This window comes from Pleuronectes platessa, chromosome 24, assembly GCF_947347685.1.
Source record: "Pleuronectes platessa chromosome 24, fPlePla1.1, whole genome shotgun sequence".
Lineage (NCBI taxonomy): Eukaryota > Metazoa > Chordata > Actinopteri > Pleuronectiformes > Pleuronectidae > Pleuronectes > Pleuronectes platessa.
In genome coordinates, this window is record NC_070649.1 from 605,846 (window position 1) to 625,000 (window position 19,155).

Here is a 19,155-nt window from a genome sequence, read left to right on the forward strand (position 1 = left end):
GAGGGGGGGGGGACGGACACACTAATGAATTACAGGGTAAATAACACCCGAATTAACCATCCAATTTAACTCCTTACCAAACGCCCGGCGCCGAGGGGGAGGGGGGGGGGGGGGGGGGGGGGGACGAGTAGACATGTCAGAACCACCGAGCTCGTCTGTGACCCGGAGAGGCAATTACAACCTCGACAGTAATCTGCTCCTCAGAGGAGGAGGAGGAGGAGGAGGAGGTTTAAGACTTGTGTGAGAGTCACTGACTAAATATTCAATTACAGCAAGAGGTCAGAGGTCAGAGACTCGATTAACACTAAGCAGCAGCAGAGAGTGAGGAGACGAGTGAGGAGACGAGTGAGGAGAGAAGTGAGGAGACAAGTGAGGAGACGAGTGAGGAGACGAGTGAGGAGACGAGTGAGGAGACGAGTGAGGAGACTATTTCAAACCCCAGAGCAAAGTTTTAACTTCTCTGGTTAAACTGTGGAAACTGGAAAGAAGAAAGGTTCTGATCTGGTTCTGGATGAATTTGGACTCGACTTGAAGGAAACATGATATTATAATAATATGTAATATTCTGATATAAACTGAACTGATCCACATCAGACCAGTCTCTACTTGAAGAAGACGTTCTTCTCCTTTAATTTGTTTCTTCTGAGTCTTAACAATTAGTCGTCTCATCTTTCTTCCTCTAATAAATAAATGTAAACTTCTAACGTGTGGACGTTAAACTGACTTCAGGTCAGATTCTCTGATGTGTTGGTGACAGTTTCATGTTCTCGTGTTGAACTCGACTGAGCGGCTGCAGCTGAGAGGTCACCAGCACCTCACAGTGTGTGTGTCTGTGTGTGTGTGTCTGTGTGTGTCTGTGTGTGTGTGTGGGGGGGGGGGGGGGTCTCAGCGGCTCGGCTGCCATGTCGGAGGATATTAATTTGTCAGCCTGTTGGTTTTCAGAGCTCCTCGGTCAGCCGCCTGACGGAGGCACAGGAGAGCTCTGCCTCTCTCTCCGGTAATTATCGGCTAATTAGCGTCGTGGAGCAGATGTCGGAGGAGCCCTGCGCCGTCAACAGCCTCGGTAAACAAAGCTGGACGCATCCGCCAGACGAGGAAGAGGAGGAGGAGGAGGAGGAGGAGGAGGAGGAGGAGAGGAAGAGGAGAGGTGCCGGCTCCTCTGCCTCTCAGCAGGACGGTTGAGCTTCCACTCCACATGTGTTTCCTGGTTCAGGTGCTGGAGATAAACTGAGTCAGTTCTGATCAACAGGATCTGAAACACTGAATTAAAGCTGATTGAGTCCACAGCACAAAGTGGAGCTGGGACCTCAGGTTGTCAGTGAGCTCATGTTCCTGTGTGGAAATCCACAGACGCTCCACAGACACTCTCCTGCTTCTCCTCACAGACAACCTGGGTTTTAATGAGCGCCGGACGAAGGCGTTCCTCTTCCTCAAGAAGAAGAAGAAGAAGAAAAAGAAGAAGAAGAAGAAGAAGAAGAAGAAGAAGAAGAAGAAGAAGAAGAAGAGAACCTCCTTCAGCTCGAGAGATGCTGTAATGAGATCAGGACGAGTGACGAGCCAACAAGTGGGTTAGACAACCAGGTACACACACACACACACGCACCCACACCCCCACACACACACACACACCCACACACCCACACACCCACACACAGGTAGAAGACATGAAGAAGAAGAAGCCCAGAGCCACCATTAAAATCTAATTAACAGAAAGTCTTTTCTTCATATTTATATCCTGGTAGGACTGGGAGCTCTAAGCTCTGTGGACGTGTCCCAGTGACTGGAGGACGTGTCCCAGTGACTGGAGGACGTGTCCCAGTGACTGGAGGACGTGTCCCAGTGACTGGAGGACGTGGAACCCGACTCTGCTAATCTCTGTGGCAGATGTCGGAGCGCGTTAGGCCGGCGTCCCGGCGCCTCCTCCTCCGAGCTACGATGCTAACGCTAATGACGACAGGTTGACGAGGAGGAGGGGCTTGTGGCCGGGGGCGTCGGCTCCTCACCGCGCTGACGGAACTGGATCACTTTGTTTTTCATCATGTGTCGAATGTGTTGTTTTAACGACTGATCCATGTAAACACAACTGCACACTTCTCTCAACAACATCTGAGTGTGTGTGAGAGAGCAGCTCTACAATCAACTGCAAAGACACAATACACAGCCACAGACACACAAGACGACTCAAAGACACAAGAGTTTGATGTCAACATGTAAATAATGTTGAAGTGATTGTGTTGGACAGCTCATTTTGAAAACACGCTGTGAGCTGATTCACACTCATTAGTGAGTCAACCAGCTGCATTAATGTTAAACCATCTTTACATTTGAATGATTTAAACCTGAGGATGATTCTAACACGAGGAGAATCTGTTTCCTGCAGTCACAGAAACATTCATTCTGTTTCTACATGATCATAAGATAATAATCCATTCAGTACGTTAAAGAGGCAGAGCAACGACACACACACACAGAGACACACACACACAGACACACAGACACACACAGGAGGGTGTAAATGGAGCGTTAATAGGGAAAAGGCAGTTGAACCTTGAATGTGAAGTGTGATCTCTTTTTTTAACCCACACACAGTCCTTGTTAAACACACAGACACACACACACACAGAGTCAGACACACACACAGACACACACACAGTGTAATTAGGCAGCAGGTCTGCGGTGAGCCGAGCCGTCGTGGTCACGAGGAGTCGACAGAGAGACGAGGAGAGAGCGACCACAGGGAACCATCAAATCAATTAACTTCCACTTCCAAAGAGACAACAGGAGGAGGCTGAGCCTCACAGCGCTGCCGCTTCCGCTCTATTCTGCTCCCGTGTGAGTCTGTGTGTGTGTCTGTGTGTGTGTGTGTAATGTGTGTGTCGGCCAGGCTAACTACGTGTCTGCCTTTATGAGCTTGACTGGGATCAGCAGGGATTTTGTTGAGCAGGTTTTTTTTCAGGATTTGAGGAGAAACTAGTGAAGTTAGTGATTTCACCTCGTTTCATCACAGCTTGAATAGATAACTAGCTCCTCCCCTTCCTGCCACACTCACGTGTGTGTATCTTAAACTTCACAAACTGTTTCCTGTTGAGTGAAGGACGGGTCTTCAGAGTGGAGCCTGATGAAGCAGGAACATTTTAATTTTAGAGATGATTAACGACCTGATGACGACTCGTCCGGCTCCTCACGCTGAATTAACAGAGCCTGACTCCGCCCCCCGAGCTCCACCGCTGCATCACCACCACAGAAGAAGAAGTGTGTCTGAAGCGATTCACACACGATGGCGTTCAGCAGCAATTAGGATCTGCTCTGCCTCCCTCTCTCTCTCTCCTGCTCTGTCACTGTGTCACTGTGTCTCTCGCCCACGCTCTCCTGGCGAGCTGGCCCCTAATCACAGATGTGATTTGTTCATTAACAGTTTACAAACGAGGCCGCGGCGTCGACACAAGAGGCGACGATTAGTGCTCACTAATTGCCTGATTCCCCCCCCCGCTGCTCCGACAAGAGCGGAGCTTGTTTTCCACAGATTAGGAGCCAATTCAGGTGCTCGCCATCGCAGCAGGAGTCTGTGTGTGTGTGTGTGTGTGTGTGTGTGGACGGTGGCGCTCTCCCTCTCTTTGCTCGCCCTCCCCTTCATCCCTCTTCTTCCTTTGCTCCTCTCAAACACTGCAGCCGTCGCTGTGATCAAAGCGCTGGTGAGGAGGAAGACAAGAGGAGAGGAAGCAGCTTTGAAAGAGAGCCGAAGAGGACATGAAGAGGACATGAAGAGGACGTGAAGAGGACGTGAAGAGGACATGAAGAGGACGAGCAGAGGACGTGAAGAGGACATGAAGAGGACGTGAAGAGGACGTGAAGTGGACGAGCAGAGGGAGGAGGGGGAGTAAAGAGAGAGAGGAGACGGACAGTGAAATCCCTTCCCTCTCTCGTCTCCTAATGATGTGGTTGGAGGACCCGGGAGAGCCCCTCGCTCTAATTGATGTCAAGTGTGTGATTTCACTGTTAATCAAGGCCGGGGCATCAAACGCACAGAGAGAGAGCGGGCGAGCGAGCGGGCGGACAGACAGGAAGTGTCTCTCTCACCTGTTTGATGGGGATGGCTCGCCCGCTGCCGATGCTGTCCGCCCGGGCCTCCAGGCCTTTCTTGTCCTTGTCCGGCTCGTTGGCCTTCCTCGACTGTGGAGGAGAGGCAGACCTTCATCATCACCATCATCAGCATCATCATCATCATCATCAGCAGCATCATCATCATCATCATCATCATCAGCAGCAGCTCATCATGTTTTCAATTCACTGATTATTTGTGTGTTTTGTTTGTTTCGGTTTTATCCACATTCTAAGTAATTCAGTAAAATATGTATGAATCAGGATCAGTTAAAGTATCTGGATCTGAACTGGGATCAGAATCAGGATCTGGTTCAGGATCTTTTACTGAGATTCTCAATGTTCTGGTCACATTGTGTGATTTCAGAATCAAGATCAGAATCTGGATTAGCACTGAAGTGAGTATAAGGACCAGGATCTGGATCTAAACTGGGATTAGAATCTGGATCTGGATCAGGATTAGAATCAGGATCTGGTTCAGGATCTTTTAATGAGATTCTCCCGATGTTCTGTTCACATTGTGTGATTTCAGGATCAAGATCAGAATGTGGATTAGCACTGAAGTGAGTATCGGGACCAGGATGTGGATCAGGTCCAGACGGTTCCCTCAGAGTGGCGGTGGACTCACGGTGAAGAGGTTGGAGCGGCGCTTGGACTGCTTCCTGACGGGCGTGGGCGTGTTGGCGGCCTGCGGCACGTCGATGCGCAGCTCCTTCTGACTCGTGCTGGGAGTCGACGGCACCGAGGACGAGTAGTCGCTCAGGCTGCCGCCGCCATTACTCGTCTGCAGGGACACACACGAGTCAACAACCAACAGCTTCACAACAAACAGGAAGTTCACATCACATGTCACAATAAAAGACCGTCAATTCAAAATGGAGTCACACAAGCTCTTTGTTTGTTTATATTGTGTGTGAGTGTGTCTGGCTCCGGAGCAGAGAAGTTTCCTGGAACGTCTCATCAGTGGAAAGAGTTTCCAGAGCGCCGGGCGAGCGAGCGACACTTGGCAGTAATCAGCTGAAGATGATGAAGATGATGAAGATGAAGATGAGCTGCTCTGTGGAGGCGGTGGAGATAAACACGGCTCTCTTGCTCTCGGGGGACACGACGCTGAGCGATGGCTTTTTAATGAGAAATCGATGGAGGATTGAAGGATGAGGATCGAACTTAAGGGCCTCGCACAGGGGGAGAGAGAGAGAGTGTGTGTCTGTGTGTGTGTGTGTGTATATCTGTGTGTTGACCTGAAGTCAGTACACAAGTCTGTTAACGTTAGAAAATACAAAACAAAAGTCAGAGTTTATTCTGACAGAGGAAACACGAGATTGTAAAATTAATAATCTCGACCAGTCTGAGCTCAGTGGGTTGAAAAGTTAAAACTCCAGAAAAAACTGTGACTTTATGAATTAGGTAATTTGACTGAATTTAAATGTAAGTATATTAACTGACGTCACATAAAACCACATTAATCTGTTTTTAGGACAAATGAAAACGAGGTTTGTTTCAACATGAGACAAATAAATCTGAGTTTCTCTGAAGCTCAGGTCACTTTTATTAATTATCTATAAAAACAATCTTCATGGAGACTTTAAATATTAAAGAGCGTCAAAATGAATATTCCTGAAAAATATTAAATTGTACACGTTATTGTAAAGGGAGGTGTGTGTGTTTGTGTGTGTGTGTGTGTGTTTGTGTCTCTGTGTGTTTGTGTGTGTGTGTGTCTCTGTGTGTGTGTGTGTGTGTGTGTGTGTCCTCTGACCTGCGGGATGTGGACGGCCGTCACCTGCGGGGCGCAGACGGACGAGTGGCTCGGGGAGTTGGGCAGCGACTTGCACGGCCCGATGGATAACTGCTGCTTCTTCCTCGTGGCCGAGATCTTCTGAGCCACTGAGACACACAACCAGTCACATGTTTAATCACCTTCAGTTAAAACTCAATGAAAATTAATACTTTAATGATAAATTATGTAATTTAACACCAATGTCACAGTTGCTCAGGTTAAAGTATTTGAGATTTTTTGTCAAACAGAAACTACAATTATTTGCTATAGATCACATTTTATTACGTGATCGTTGATTAAACCATAATTCAATTTATATTTCCTGGTTTTCTTCATTCATACGAAGTGGATTAGACATTTTAGATTTTTGACACAAAAGAAAACATTAAAAACATCAATATTTAAGAATTGTTCATTGTATTAAGTGTTTTCTTTAGTCACAAACTATGAGCACAGGTCAGGTGTAAGGAGCGCCCCCTCTAGGCTGCAGAGCCACAGTGCAGCTCTTCAGACAGCTTCTCAAACAAAGACATAAAGCCGTGGACGTGCAGCTCAGGTTTTATTGAGCAGTGATTCTGCACCGAGAGACTTTTATTCTTTAAGTGTCTGAAAAGTGAAGAATCATCATTTTACAGCCGGAGCGTTTAATCACAGAAAGAAAACAGATCAAATGTTTCACTTTCAGTTCTGAGACAGAACTCTGGATTTAATTCTTCTGTTTCCTCTTCACATCTTTTCTACTGAGGTTTTCTGATTGTTTAAATCTGCATCAAATCATCCAGAGAGTGTCGATCAATACAAATAGAGCCCGTGTGAACATCCCGTCCTCTGATTGGCTGCTCATAAGGGGGGGGGGGATTGTGTGTGTGTGTGTGGGGGGGGGGGGGGGGTTAAGTCCCAGCATTGATTGACTTGGACCTTTTAGCTCCTGATCCGACTCCCTCCTCCCCTTCAGTCTAATGATGGGAGAATAAGCACTGCCGCTGATCGATGTGTGTGTGTGTCTGTGTGTGTGTGTGTCTGTCTGTGTGTGTGTCTGTGGGCGTCGTCAGGACAGAGGAATCACAGAATGAGGAGGATGAGGGCGGCCGAGCTCAGCATTATCCCACTGATGAAGTTCAACTGTTTCCCGTGACAGGAAGTGACTCCGTCCTCCATCTTGGTTTCGTGTGTCCAGCGTCAGCAGCAGAGCATCAGCACGTGAGGAGGTGTGTTAGCTCCGGGTTGGGTCTCCACCTGCTGCTCTGTCAGGGACACTTCCTGTTGGAACTAGTTTCCTGCTGCTGTCTGCAGAAACCTTCCCAGCAGCCTTTGCGTCACTTTGTCTCTGACGCTAACGAGCAGATATCGATCAGAGACGTGATGGAGAAAACGTAAATGTGATGAAACCACGTCTGTGTGAACTTTATGAATTAATAGTTTGTGTTGTTGCACAGCATTGTGTGTGTGTGTCTGTTCATCGTCACTGAAGGAAAACGCTTGTTGTGTAGACGAACTCGTGGAAGACGTTAAACTGAGGATGTGATTCTTCTGTTCACGGTGTTTTCGTTCCTCGAGGCTCCGGCTCTGAACCCCCCCCCCCTGCCCTTGGCTGGGCGACGTGTCACCTGGAGGTAAATGTTTACGACTGGCTCCTCATTAACGAAGCCGGGGGCTTTAACGAGCCCAATTAAAACAATGGTTTCATCTGCGAGCGAGGGAAAGAGGCCTGTGTTTATTGGAACAGAGATAATGGAGTCACTAAAGTCTTAACTCCTTGAGGGCCGGAATCGAACGCGCCTCGGAGGCCGAGCGGGAACGAGCCGCTCACAGACATGTCGGCGTCCGGCAGGTTGTATTTTACTTTAAGTGTTAAGAACAGTTATGATAAGGCCGCGCTAAATATTTAAACTGCTCGGTTAATGCAATTTAACTTTGTCCATCAATCTCAGTTCTGCTCTGAGAAGCTGCCACTTGGTCTAATGGAACCGAGTCGGCCAATCAGATTTATGACGGGGCCGCACGGGGTGAGGCATAAAGGGGGGGGGGGGGGCTCCACCGGAGAGTCAAACTGAAGAGTCACTTCATCACAAGGTTTCTTTATCCTCTCAAAACAAACCACAGGTTTCAACCTCTGAGGCTTCACGTCGGAGCTTCATGAGGTTTCAGATTCTTCTGGGACTCAAACACACAAACTGGTCAAACTCAATTTATCATCAGAGAAATTATCTTTTTTGTTTTTTTAGCAGAATTATGAAAAAACTACAGAACCAATTTGAACCAGACGTGTTGAAGAGAGAACTGAAATCACTGGGTTGATCTGCATTAAAGAACATTAACAGGATTTAAATTGTTCACTTTCTTTAACGAGGAGTAAATCATTTATTTTATATTTCTACAACAAGACGATCATGTGACGATCGACAGTTTCAACACAAAGGAAATGTTTAAAAAGAAGCTGTAAAGAATTAATAGAAACAACTTTTGTAGAAATTTGTTTTTCTTAATTACGCAAATTATATAAATACCCACAAGTCTTAGTGAATTAAATTTTCCTTAAATAATTGTATTCTTAGTATTGTTCTGATTTTATATATTTGCTGTTTGTCTTTAAGCTTTTTAACTAATCTCATGTTTTTGTACTAATGAGGTTAATTTTATCTTAACAGCAGCTGCAGAATAAAATAATTAATCTAAATAATATTAATACAATTATTGTGATCATAATAATCTCAACAACTGGTTTTATTTATAACTGTGGTGTTCAGGTCTCACGCTGCCATCTAGTGGCCAATCAGAGAAACGTCAGGATTAAATGTGAATATGAACAAAATTGTTTCAGTTTTTATTTATTAGTTTTTTCTTATTATTGTTGAATTAGATATTTTCCGTCTGTTTGAACATTCATTGTGTGAGAGGTCGAGTCAGTGAAACACAAATCAGAAACAAGAGGAGAAGGTGTGTGTGTGTGTGTGTGTGTGTGTGGGGGGGGGGGGGGGGGATCGTGTCAGTGTAATTAGGCTAATTAAATTAGTGCTCTGATGGACGAGGGAACCCAGCACTGTCCCCCCCCCCCCCCCCCCTCCACACACACACAGAGGTCACTCCCCCCCGACTGGACGAGGCTTCACTTCCCATTCAACTAATTACATGTCTCTCACACACACACACACACACACACACACACACACACACACACACACACACACACACACACACACACACACACACACACACACACACACACACACACACACACACACAGTGTGAGGGTTTAACAAACATGAAATTAATTCTTATATTAAAAATAGTGAGTTATTTTCTAACCCTCGTGGATGTAAAGAATAAACATGAAATAATTAGATAAATAATCAATGTCCCTGTTCACAGTACAAACAGCAGGAAGTTGATTCTCAGATTATTAATTTCTTACAGATGTTGAAGCTTAATTATTTTAATCAGTCAATTAATATGAATTTGTATTAATTGATCAATATGAGTAAATATTAAATATTGATATACAACAGTAACTGTTGTACTGGAGCAGAAATCGATTTTTTAATGCTCAAACACAAACACATCTACACTAATAATAACATGGCATAAATAAATGAAGACGCACAATCAGAAACACACACAAACACACACAGACACACACAGCTGCAGGCTGCTGTCGGGTTTCAAGCGTCGACAGAAAACATTAAACTCATCGTTCTGCTGGATGATTAAAAAACGGATTAATTTGTGATAACGAGAAGAACGCACACAGACACACACACACAGACACACACAGTGGACTCATTAGAGGATAATAAGGCAGCGTTTAGTGTGAAAGTTTCCTCCTGGGCCGAGAGTTTATGATCTGCTGCCAGACACACACACACAGACACACACAGAGACACACACACTACTCTTCCTCTTCTTCCACTGATATTTACACAAACTGTCACATTTGTTCACAGCTGCTTTCTGCCCCTGTGCTGCCCCCTGCAGGACAAACACGTTCACTTCATGTGTCAGATCCAGTTGAAACAAACTTTTCAACAAGAATCTGCCGTTGACCTCTGACCTTAACAGTCACTGTCAAATCAAGAGCCACGATGGTCACAGACTCTACCACCTCCTGTTGACCTTTGACCTCATGTCATCATCTTTTATCTTCATCACCTTGAAACTGATTCCAGGTGAAACTAGAGAAGAGAACTATCGTACGTCGATGGAATTAAACATTTTAATAACTGATTAAATCCCGATATTAAAATAGAAAATAAAGTAAAAGATAAATGATGGTTTAAACTGTCCTAACTCCACCCGACTGGCAGACCCAGGTGGTTAAATCAAGTTCAAGGTCAGCCAGAGACTCGATCTGAGGACAGACACGTTCAAATTCTCCTTCCTCCTCAACTCGTATCCTTCCTCCTCTTCCTCTTCCTCCTCCCTCCCTCCCTCCCTCCCTCCCTCGCCATGATAAAATGTAATTGCTGTCCGGTTGGAGCTAAATAGCCGAGCGGGTCCATTGAGTGTGTAATTGACGAGTGATTAAAAGCGTGCGAGTGGCTGATGGCCGAGCGGTGGGGGGGGGGGGGAGACGACAGCGTGACCTTCCCAGAGGACCGGACTCCTCCTGACCCCAGACCAGGTTCAGGGACTCTTACCGTCCTGGAAGACGCGCTCCACGTTCAGCCCGTAGGTGGCGCAGGTCTCGTAGTAGGTGCAGCGCTTCAGGTCGTTGGAGAGTTTGCGGGCGCGGCCGTCGTCGATGACTCGGGGGTTCGCCGAGCTGATGGCGTCTGAGACCAGGAGGAGAAGAGAGGAGACGATGAATCACTTCTTCACACAGAGGGATTTGTTTTACAGGGTTTGGATTCCTCCAGCATCTCAAACATTATATATATATATTCTTAAATTGAATAAAAGAATAAACATGTATTTGAATGTATCTGTTTCCTACTGAAACAGATGAAAGTAACACTATGGCGCCCTCTGCTGGTCGATGGGAGCTGATGCAGGATATCTAGTGTTTCTCTCTCTGGTCCTTGGCCCTTCAAGGACCACGAGGAATCACCAGCAGGGGGCCACAACACTGAACACCTTTTAGACCCCCCCCCACTGCAGAAAAAGATGAACGCTGCAGAATCAGGCTTCATATCAGTCTGTGATTATGACACAACACCACTAGATGGTGGCAGAGCTGTAGAGATAACCGTTTCCCTGTGTGTGAGTAAGAGTATGTGTTCCTGTACTTATTCTGTGTGTGTGTGTGTGTGTGTGTGTGTGTGTGTGTGTGTGTGTGTGTGCGTGTGTGTGTGTGTGTGTGTGTGTGTGTGTGTCGGACCTTGCGTGCCGACCAGCACCAGTGGCAGGTCGCTGGTGTTCCTGTAGCTGGCCAGGCGGCTGAAGTAGTGATAAACCGTCTGGAAGCTGGTCTCGTCCTCCAGACTGAAGACGAAGATCACGGCATCGACCCACAACGCAAACTGTGCAGAAGATATTTAAAAACTTCATGAACAACCGACTCAGCAGAGCAACAGACGAGGAAGACGAGAAAGAGGAGGAAGAGAAGTAGGGAAGTGAAGAGCCGGTGAATTATTCATCTGTTTTCTGTCTAGACTCGGTCACTTTATAAAAATCCATTTGGTCAGTTTGAGGAAAAACACCTTGACCCACATTCTGTCACGAACATAAAATAAAGACTCACAGAAGAAATGAAAATCATCATTTCACTGAAAGATTATAAATCAGATGAGGTTTTTTAAAGAATTTTTTTTTAAAATAAGGTTGATTTGTTTAAATAAACGATGTGTATATATAAAACCTGAATCATTGGTATTTAATGACAGATTGCAGAATCCTCGTGAGTGCAGTTCTCACCTGAGGCTCCGGGGGGCCCCCTTCATCTCGGATCAGCAGCAGGTGACTCTGACCGTCGACCACGATCTCCTTCTTAAAACGACCTCCTGAGGAAAACCAGCAGACGTCAGAGGAGACGAGTCGAGCTTCACTGATTCACTGATTCATGAAGGATTAAATATGAATTTAACTAAATACTAATAAATCATCACGAGTTGAAAGAGAATAAAATGATTCATCAGGATGACAGATGAGAAACTAAAGAGAATCACCATGAGGACAGACGTTAATATTCTTCTCTACGCAGATGATGACGTGTTGTTGACAGCAGGATATGACAGGAAGTGAATCAACATTTCAAAATAAAACTACGACACATGAAGGACAGTTGATCGGGTTCAGACTCAGAACGACCTTCAGGAGCCGTGAGGGTCGTTTGTTTACACTTCACTCATCTTCATCGAAGAGGAAGACGAGGGTTCAGCTGAACGCCACCAGGAGATGGAACTTATGGATCAGCTGGTTTTATGATTTATCGTACGATGACGAAAAACGTCCACATTCATTTCCTGAAGAACGCTTTTATTCTTGTGTCTTTAACTTGTGTTTTCAGTATTTTTAAGTTCAATCATTAAAATACAAATTGAATCAATCAAGTGTCCCTGTGTGTGTATACATATAAAACTAATATTCTAATGAAAATATTCTGTGACACACTGAGCTGTGATTCTTTGAATGAAAACTAATAAAGACACGTGATTCCCTGTGAGGAGACGAAACTCTGAACCCGACCTGTCGTCGAGCAGCTGCTGTGAAAACCAGAAGGTTAATGGAGGGAGGGATGAACGGAGGAGGAAGAGAAAGAGAGAGAGAGAGAATAGTTACCTGCGTCCACGTCAGCTAGTTTTAAAGAGCAGCCCAGAAAGAAGAGAGGAAACAAAAAGCAACAAAACAAGATGCAGCCAAAGTTAATACGAGGATTCAAACCAACAACCAGAGCAAGATCAAGACCCCAGAGAACCAAGAGAGGAAGAGGAGGGAGAGGAGGGAGAGGAGGGAGAGAAGGGAGAGGAGGGAGAGGAGGGAGGAGTGGAGGGAGAGGAGGAAGAGGAGGGAGTGGAGGGAGAGAGGAGGAGGGAGGAGTGGAGGGAGAGGAGGAAGAGGAGGGAGTGGAGGGAGAGAGGAGGAGAGGAGGAAGAGGAGGGAGAGGAGGAAGAGGAGGGAGAGGAAGAGGAGGGAGAGGAGGAGGGAGAGGGGGAGGGAGAGGGGGAGAGGGGGAGAGGGGGAGAGGAGGAGAGGAGGAAGAGAAGGGAGAGGAGGGAGAGAGGAAGAGGAGGGAGAGGAGGAGGGAGAGGGGGAGAGGAGGAGAGGAGGAACAGGAGGGAGAGGAGGAAGAGAAGGGAGAGGAGGAAGAGGAGGAAGAGGAGGGAGAGAAGGGAGAGAGGAAGAGGAGGAGAGGAGGAGGGAGAGGGGGAGAGGAGGAGAGGGGGAGAGGAGGAAGAGGAGGAAGAGGACAGTGAAACCACACAGGACCAACATGTTCACTCAAACTCCAGCTTATATATCAAAGTATAAAGTTAATTTAATTCTCTTTCTCATCTATTAATGACCAAAGGAACGGTTCATCTGTGATCATAGATAATAATCTTCTTTAAAGATGATTGATCCGTCACTTGACTCATCAGCTGATTTTATGATCCTCAGTGAAACATTAGAAGTTGTGTTTCTCTCTCCAGCTCCTCTCTGAGTTTCTCCTCTCAGCCTGTTGGCGGCGGCGCCGGGTCCGAGGCTCCGCCCCCCGGGATCAGAATAGTTCTGGTTTGTGGCTTCGTGGTCGTGCCGCCGCTCCAGTAGCCACCGACTCAGCTCCCAATCAGACGCACTGGGAAACGGGGCTGGAGCATATTTTTAGATGTGAGGAATTTCCAAACAACACATCAGCTTCCCTCCTCCTTTCTTCTTCTCCTCTTTTCTTCCCTTCTCCTCCTTTCACTTCTCGTGGTTATGCAACGGTTCAAAGAGGTTTTTTTTACTCCTCTGGCGTGGAACCACCACTTCCTCCTCGGGCGGCGGAGCCAGGGCTTCACATCAGAGACGACTGAGCCGTTGTTTAGCTCCCACTCGTCTGCTGCTGCTGGCAGAGCTGAGGAGCTTCTAACACTGACCCCCAGGGGGCGCCGTGAGGAGAGCAACGACACCGCTGAACATTTAGGATCTGTCTTCCTTCTGGGTTTTCTCAGGTTTATTTGATTCATTCCAGTTCTTTATGTTTCTCTGGAGAAGAGAAGCTCTGCTGGTGAAATATTAAAGGAACGAGGAGTTGAGCAGGAGAAGGTCTTCGCCTGGGGGACGGCAGAATGTGTGGGGGGGCTTTAATATTACATGAGGCGCGTGGTCATCACTGCAGGCCACTATAACGTACAGTATGAGCAGGTTTGAACATATAGTATAAACCTACAGCGAGGAGATATAAACTGACTCTTGATATTTGTATTTGATAAAATATTATATGATGTATTATTCAAGTGGTCCTGAGCTGCAGGTAGAGACCAAACATCTAGAAGTCCACTTTGTCTCCAACACGTCCAATCTCCACTCGTCTCACTGAAGACAGATTCTCCTGAGTGGGTGTGGGGGGGGGGTCTGGAGCTGCTGGTGCGCCTCCTCCTTCTGCTCCTCTGGTCACATGTGTGTTTGTGTGGAGGAGCCACAGTAAAGAGGACGGGCGGCTGCGTCCAGGACACGGAGACTGTCCACGTCTTATTTTAATCCAGGTTATTATTACTACAGTTTTATAAAAGTGACGTAATCTGTTTTTCTCTCCTAAGACGAGTCGGAGAATAAATCTGTTTGTCAGGAGAACGATGACGTGGAACCTTTGAATGAACAGATCCGGGGGGGGGTAATGTTCTTACCTTCAGGCGACTCCTCCTGGACGTAGGTCCCCGTCAGGTACCTGTGCACCAGTGCAGACTTGCCACTGGCCAGGTTACCCACAATGCCCTGCAGGGGAGCAGCAGTGGGTTAATGGTGGATGTTAACACATGTGTCCAGATGTTAGAGACTGGATCTGTGGAACTCACCACTTTCAGCTCGGGGACGGCTCGACTCAGCGTCCACTCCTGACTGTTCACAAACGCATCTGCAACACAGAGACAAGAACCTTCAGCTGGAGCTGTGGAGCTGAGAGGACACACTCTGTGGTCAGTGGGTCAACAGCTAACATCAACCTGCTCAATGCAACCAGACATGACTAGAGAGTACACTGTGAGGAGGAGGAGGAAGGAGGAGGACCAGGAGGAGGAAACAGACAAGGAGGAGGAAGAGGAGGACATGAGGTTGATGAGGAAGAGATGAACAAAGCAGGAAGACGATGGTCAATGCTTTAAAAAATAATAATCTTCAGGTTTGACTGATGAAGACACAACTGCAGATCGGAAGTTGACAACTTGTGATGCTGAATTCAAGTTGTCCTGAGAACACGCCTCCTCAGTTGATTGACAGATTCAAGGTCTCAGGGTCAGGGGTCACAGTCTGACAGGAGAACCAGTGAGAGGTTTAATAATCTGCTTCAGAGGAACTCTTCACAGACGAGGTCACAACAACATGAAGTGGTTCCAATGAAGAAACTTTCTGAGTGTGTGTTTGTTTTAAGATCCAGAGCAGAGAGGTCATGGGAAAGGAGAGGAGAAATGATCTTCCTCCCACACACACAGTTACTGTCATCTTTTGTTCAGACCATCAAAGTGTGTGTTATTGAAGTGTGATAGTGTGTCAGTGTTATCAGGGAGGGGTCATCCTTCTGTCCAGAGACTCACGCAGGCGCAGACACACACACACACCCAGACACACACAGACACACCATCAAGACAGAAACATCCTCACGTCTGAACGTTCTCATGGATTCAGCAGCACCTCTAGAAACAAACCTGTTCCAAGTAAAAAACTTTTCTCTTTAACTTAATCACCAGTGACGAGTAGAACCCGCTAAACGACAACTAGGAACCAGCGTCTCCTCGGCCAATCAGACGCAGCCTCTGAGACGACCGCAGTCTGATCCAGGACCAGTGAACAGCTCACGTCCATCCCACGGCTGACCCTGCCGCTCCCTGCAGTAAGTAGGCCAGTGGGCCACATCCACTCAGAGCCCTCAGCCCCTGGTTACTAATTCATCAGCAGCAATCTGTGTCAGCCCGAACACTGGAGCCATGTCTGTCCACCAGAGGGGGGGGGGGGGGGAGGAGGGAAGAGCTCAAAGCCCTGAGCCACCTGACAGAAGAAACTAAATTCTCCTATCTGCTTTGTCCTGGTGCATCGTCCTGCAGAGAACCACACACGTGTTCCTCACATGTTCCTCACATGTTCTAATGTCAGAGTGAGTCCATGTGAGGAACCAGCAGGACAATGTGTGGAAGCTTCCCAGTGAGCGAGTGGACGTGTTGATGAGGTTTCTAACACGTGACGGACGTGAAGCTGGAAGAACACAAACATCTCAGGATGAAGAAGAGGAGCCGGACACGTAGAAGACGAAGACGTCAGAGACAAATCATAAAATGTCTCTGAGATTAAGTTTGACATCTTGACACAGTTCTAGAAGAGACGGTGGTTGATTTAAAAATATTGAGGACAACTGAAACATAACTGGAGAAACAAAAGCCTTCTGGTGAAGCCTGAGGCCAGAAGAGGCTGCTCCACTTTCCATTGACCCATCAGGACCTACAGCTCCTCCATCTTCAGACACATAGAGATTCACACACAAGGCCGGGACTCAAACCTGTGACGTCTGAGTCCCATCTGATCACGTTCACATTGAAAATACAACAACTGGCAGAAAGATCAGTCTGTTGATATGATACAACGGGTTTGTTGCTGTTTTCTACCATAAATACATGTGTGTGTGTTTGTGTGTGTGTTTGTGGGTATGTGTGTGAGTTGGTATCTGTCTGGAAAGAATCCAGCGGAGCGTCCCTATTGGCCGGGGACCAACACAGGGGGACATTGTTGAGGGTTTTACAAACGTGGGCCTGTTGTCGGGGGCTGGCCCCTCCCTCTCTGCCAGGCAGGATGTTGATCCAGCTGCTTCCTGTTTTCAGGGCCCCTCCGGTTTCCCTATAAGCTGGTTCCCAGTCCGAGCCCCTGGCATCAGCCGCTGGTCGACGGTTTAACCAGACTGGTAATACAGGTTTAGAGGGAGGTTCCACCAGCACTCTTTAAAACTCATCCCTGATGCTATAGTTCCCCTCAGAGAAGACAATCTACTTCCTGTTTAGGTCACATGACCAGTGTGTGAATGGTCATGTGACGTGTGAGTTCAGATCATCACTCAAATGGAACACGCGTGTTGCTGCAGCTCCAACATGAAGCTGAGTCAGCGATTTGCTGAGCGTCACAGAAACGCTGATTGGACCAAACTGTGACGAGTCAGCACCGGAGAAAAGAAAACATCTGGGAACATGTGGGCGACACGTCTGAACTCAGTCAACTCTCACACACACACACACACACACACACACACACACACTATCACACACAGCTCGTGTTGTTGTCTTTATTCTGAAGGAGGAGGAGGACGACAGGAAGATGGAGGTGATCACAAACCAGGACGTCAAAGGTGAAAAGACTTCACATCGTGGACGGAGGAGAGAAGAAGATTCACTCGAGAGAGAGTGAGGGATGGAGAGGAAGAATAAAGAGAGAGAGGAATCCAGGGCAGGGAGGAGAACAGGAACAGATGGTAGAAGATGGAGAAGAGGAGCTCTTCCACTTCTTCATCGCTCTGGGACAAAAACATGGAAATGAGAGCGAGCGTCATGGGAGTGAAAACACTCCTCCATCCATCCCTCCATCATTTCATCCCCCGGTGCCAACGAGAGAACTCGGGAGGCGAGGAAGACAAGAGGAGGAGGAGGAGGAGGAGGCCTTCAAAGTAAAGCGTCTCTTTGGCTTCTGTGTGTGGTTCTTCCTCAGAGGAACTGGTTCTGTGTTCGTCACCAGACGAGCTTCAGCCTCCGTTTCCACAAACACACATTTAAATATGTTCAACTGAACAAAACATCTGATCAAATCCTCAGGAACAAAAAGATATGAACAACAAAAGTCTTTTAAACTGCCCTGATGTGAAAACTGAGGACCTGAAGACGTGGTGGTGATGAAATCAAACGCCCCCTGTCCTCATCCTCCTGTTACAACAGCCTCCAAATACTTCACTGACATGTTTGTGTTCTTCTGTGGTCGCACAAAGAGTGTGTGTTTATGTGAAGGCAGCTGGACGACACACACGCTCACATGCACACGCACGACAACAAGGACCCACAACCTGATGTAATGAGGTCTGAGCTGGAGACTGCGTTCAAGTTCCATCAGGTTCAAACCCTGAGAAACAGCGTGCTGCTGCACCCGAGCATTGTGGGTAAATGACACAGGAGGAACAGAAATGTGGGGAAAGGAGAGAAAGGGAAGTGAGGGATGAAAGAAGATGAAAGAAGATGAAAGGATGCAAATGAAAGTTTCATTTCCTCACGGTTCCGTCTCCTGCTTCAAACGTGTAGTATGTTGAAATACTCATGTTTTAAACATGTGGACTTTTATTCTGGAAGTTCTTAGGTTGATGAGAAGGCTTCAGCTCCTGTTCTTTCAAAATAAAATGAAACCGAATATTTACGTATTAAAAAAGTAAAATATCTTCAGAATGGTTCAGAAGAAAGTGGAGGGACAGAAAATGATAACTAATAAACAAGGTGTTGATTCAGGTCGTCGATGACATCACTCGAACAAACGTCAACAAACCTTCAGGTTCAAAGCCTGTTTGACTGAATCTGTGTTTACACTGAGGAAACGATCACATGACCAAACACAGCGACGTGGTTGAATTCTTCTTCTCTGAGTCACAACCGACTGAGATTCATTTTGAATTCACGCTGGAGCCTCAGATGAGAATCAGACCTGGAGGCAGGAAAGACCAGATGGAACCATTAAAACTCAAAAAGGCTAAATTCATGTGATTGTTGATTGTGAGAAGTTTAATGTTTCTGTGCAGTAAATATAATTGACGAGGAAAATAAAGAATATAAAGTTAATGTCTGTATACAAAGATATAACCACATCACATGTAAATGAAGTGATGAGTAAGTCCTAATGTATTATTTCAACTGGAAACATTCCGATGGGTGTTTTATATTATAATATTTCATTACTTGGATGAGTTGTGGTTTTTACTCCAGACGTTTATTATGTCAATAAACTGTTAATTTGGCGAATGAAACTTCTTCGTTGACGTTAATTCTCAAACTGACAAAGCAGGAAACAGAAGTTTGGTTGTTTTTGCCTCGTTAGTGATTTAATGGATTCACTCGAGGCTCTAACTTTATTTTCCTTCTCGCTGTTAAAGCTTAATGTCCGTCATTAGAATCTTTGTGTTTGTACAAGTTGTCAAAGGTGTGAAAAGAGAAGTC

General features: G+C 46.5%; 1 protein-coding gene across 1 annotated transcript in view; it reads right to left on the bottom strand.

Annotated features, from left to right (window-relative positions):
* The window catches only part of agap1 (ArfGAP with GTPase domain, ankyrin repeat and PH domain 1), an 87,503-nt gene that overhangs the window by 38,484 nt on the left and 29,864 nt on the right, over positions 1-19,155 (bottom strand). The window contains exons 3-10 of the mRNA XM_053417092.1: positions 14,788-14,846; positions 14,620-14,707; positions 11,726-11,811; positions 11,190-11,331; positions 10,510-10,644; positions 5,855-5,982; positions 4,727-4,882; positions 4,078-4,170 (exon numbers count right to left, since the gene is read on the bottom strand). Of these exons, the coding sequence (XP_053273067.1) occupies positions 4,078-4,170; positions 4,727-4,882; positions 5,855-5,982; positions 10,510-10,644; positions 11,190-11,331; positions 11,726-11,811; positions 14,620-14,707; positions 14,788-14,846 (887 nt within the window). The remainder of the gene's footprint in view (positions 1-4,077; positions 4,171-4,726; positions 4,883-5,854; positions 5,983-10,509; positions 10,645-11,189; positions 11,332-11,725; positions 11,812-14,619; positions 14,708-14,787; positions 14,847-19,155) is intronic.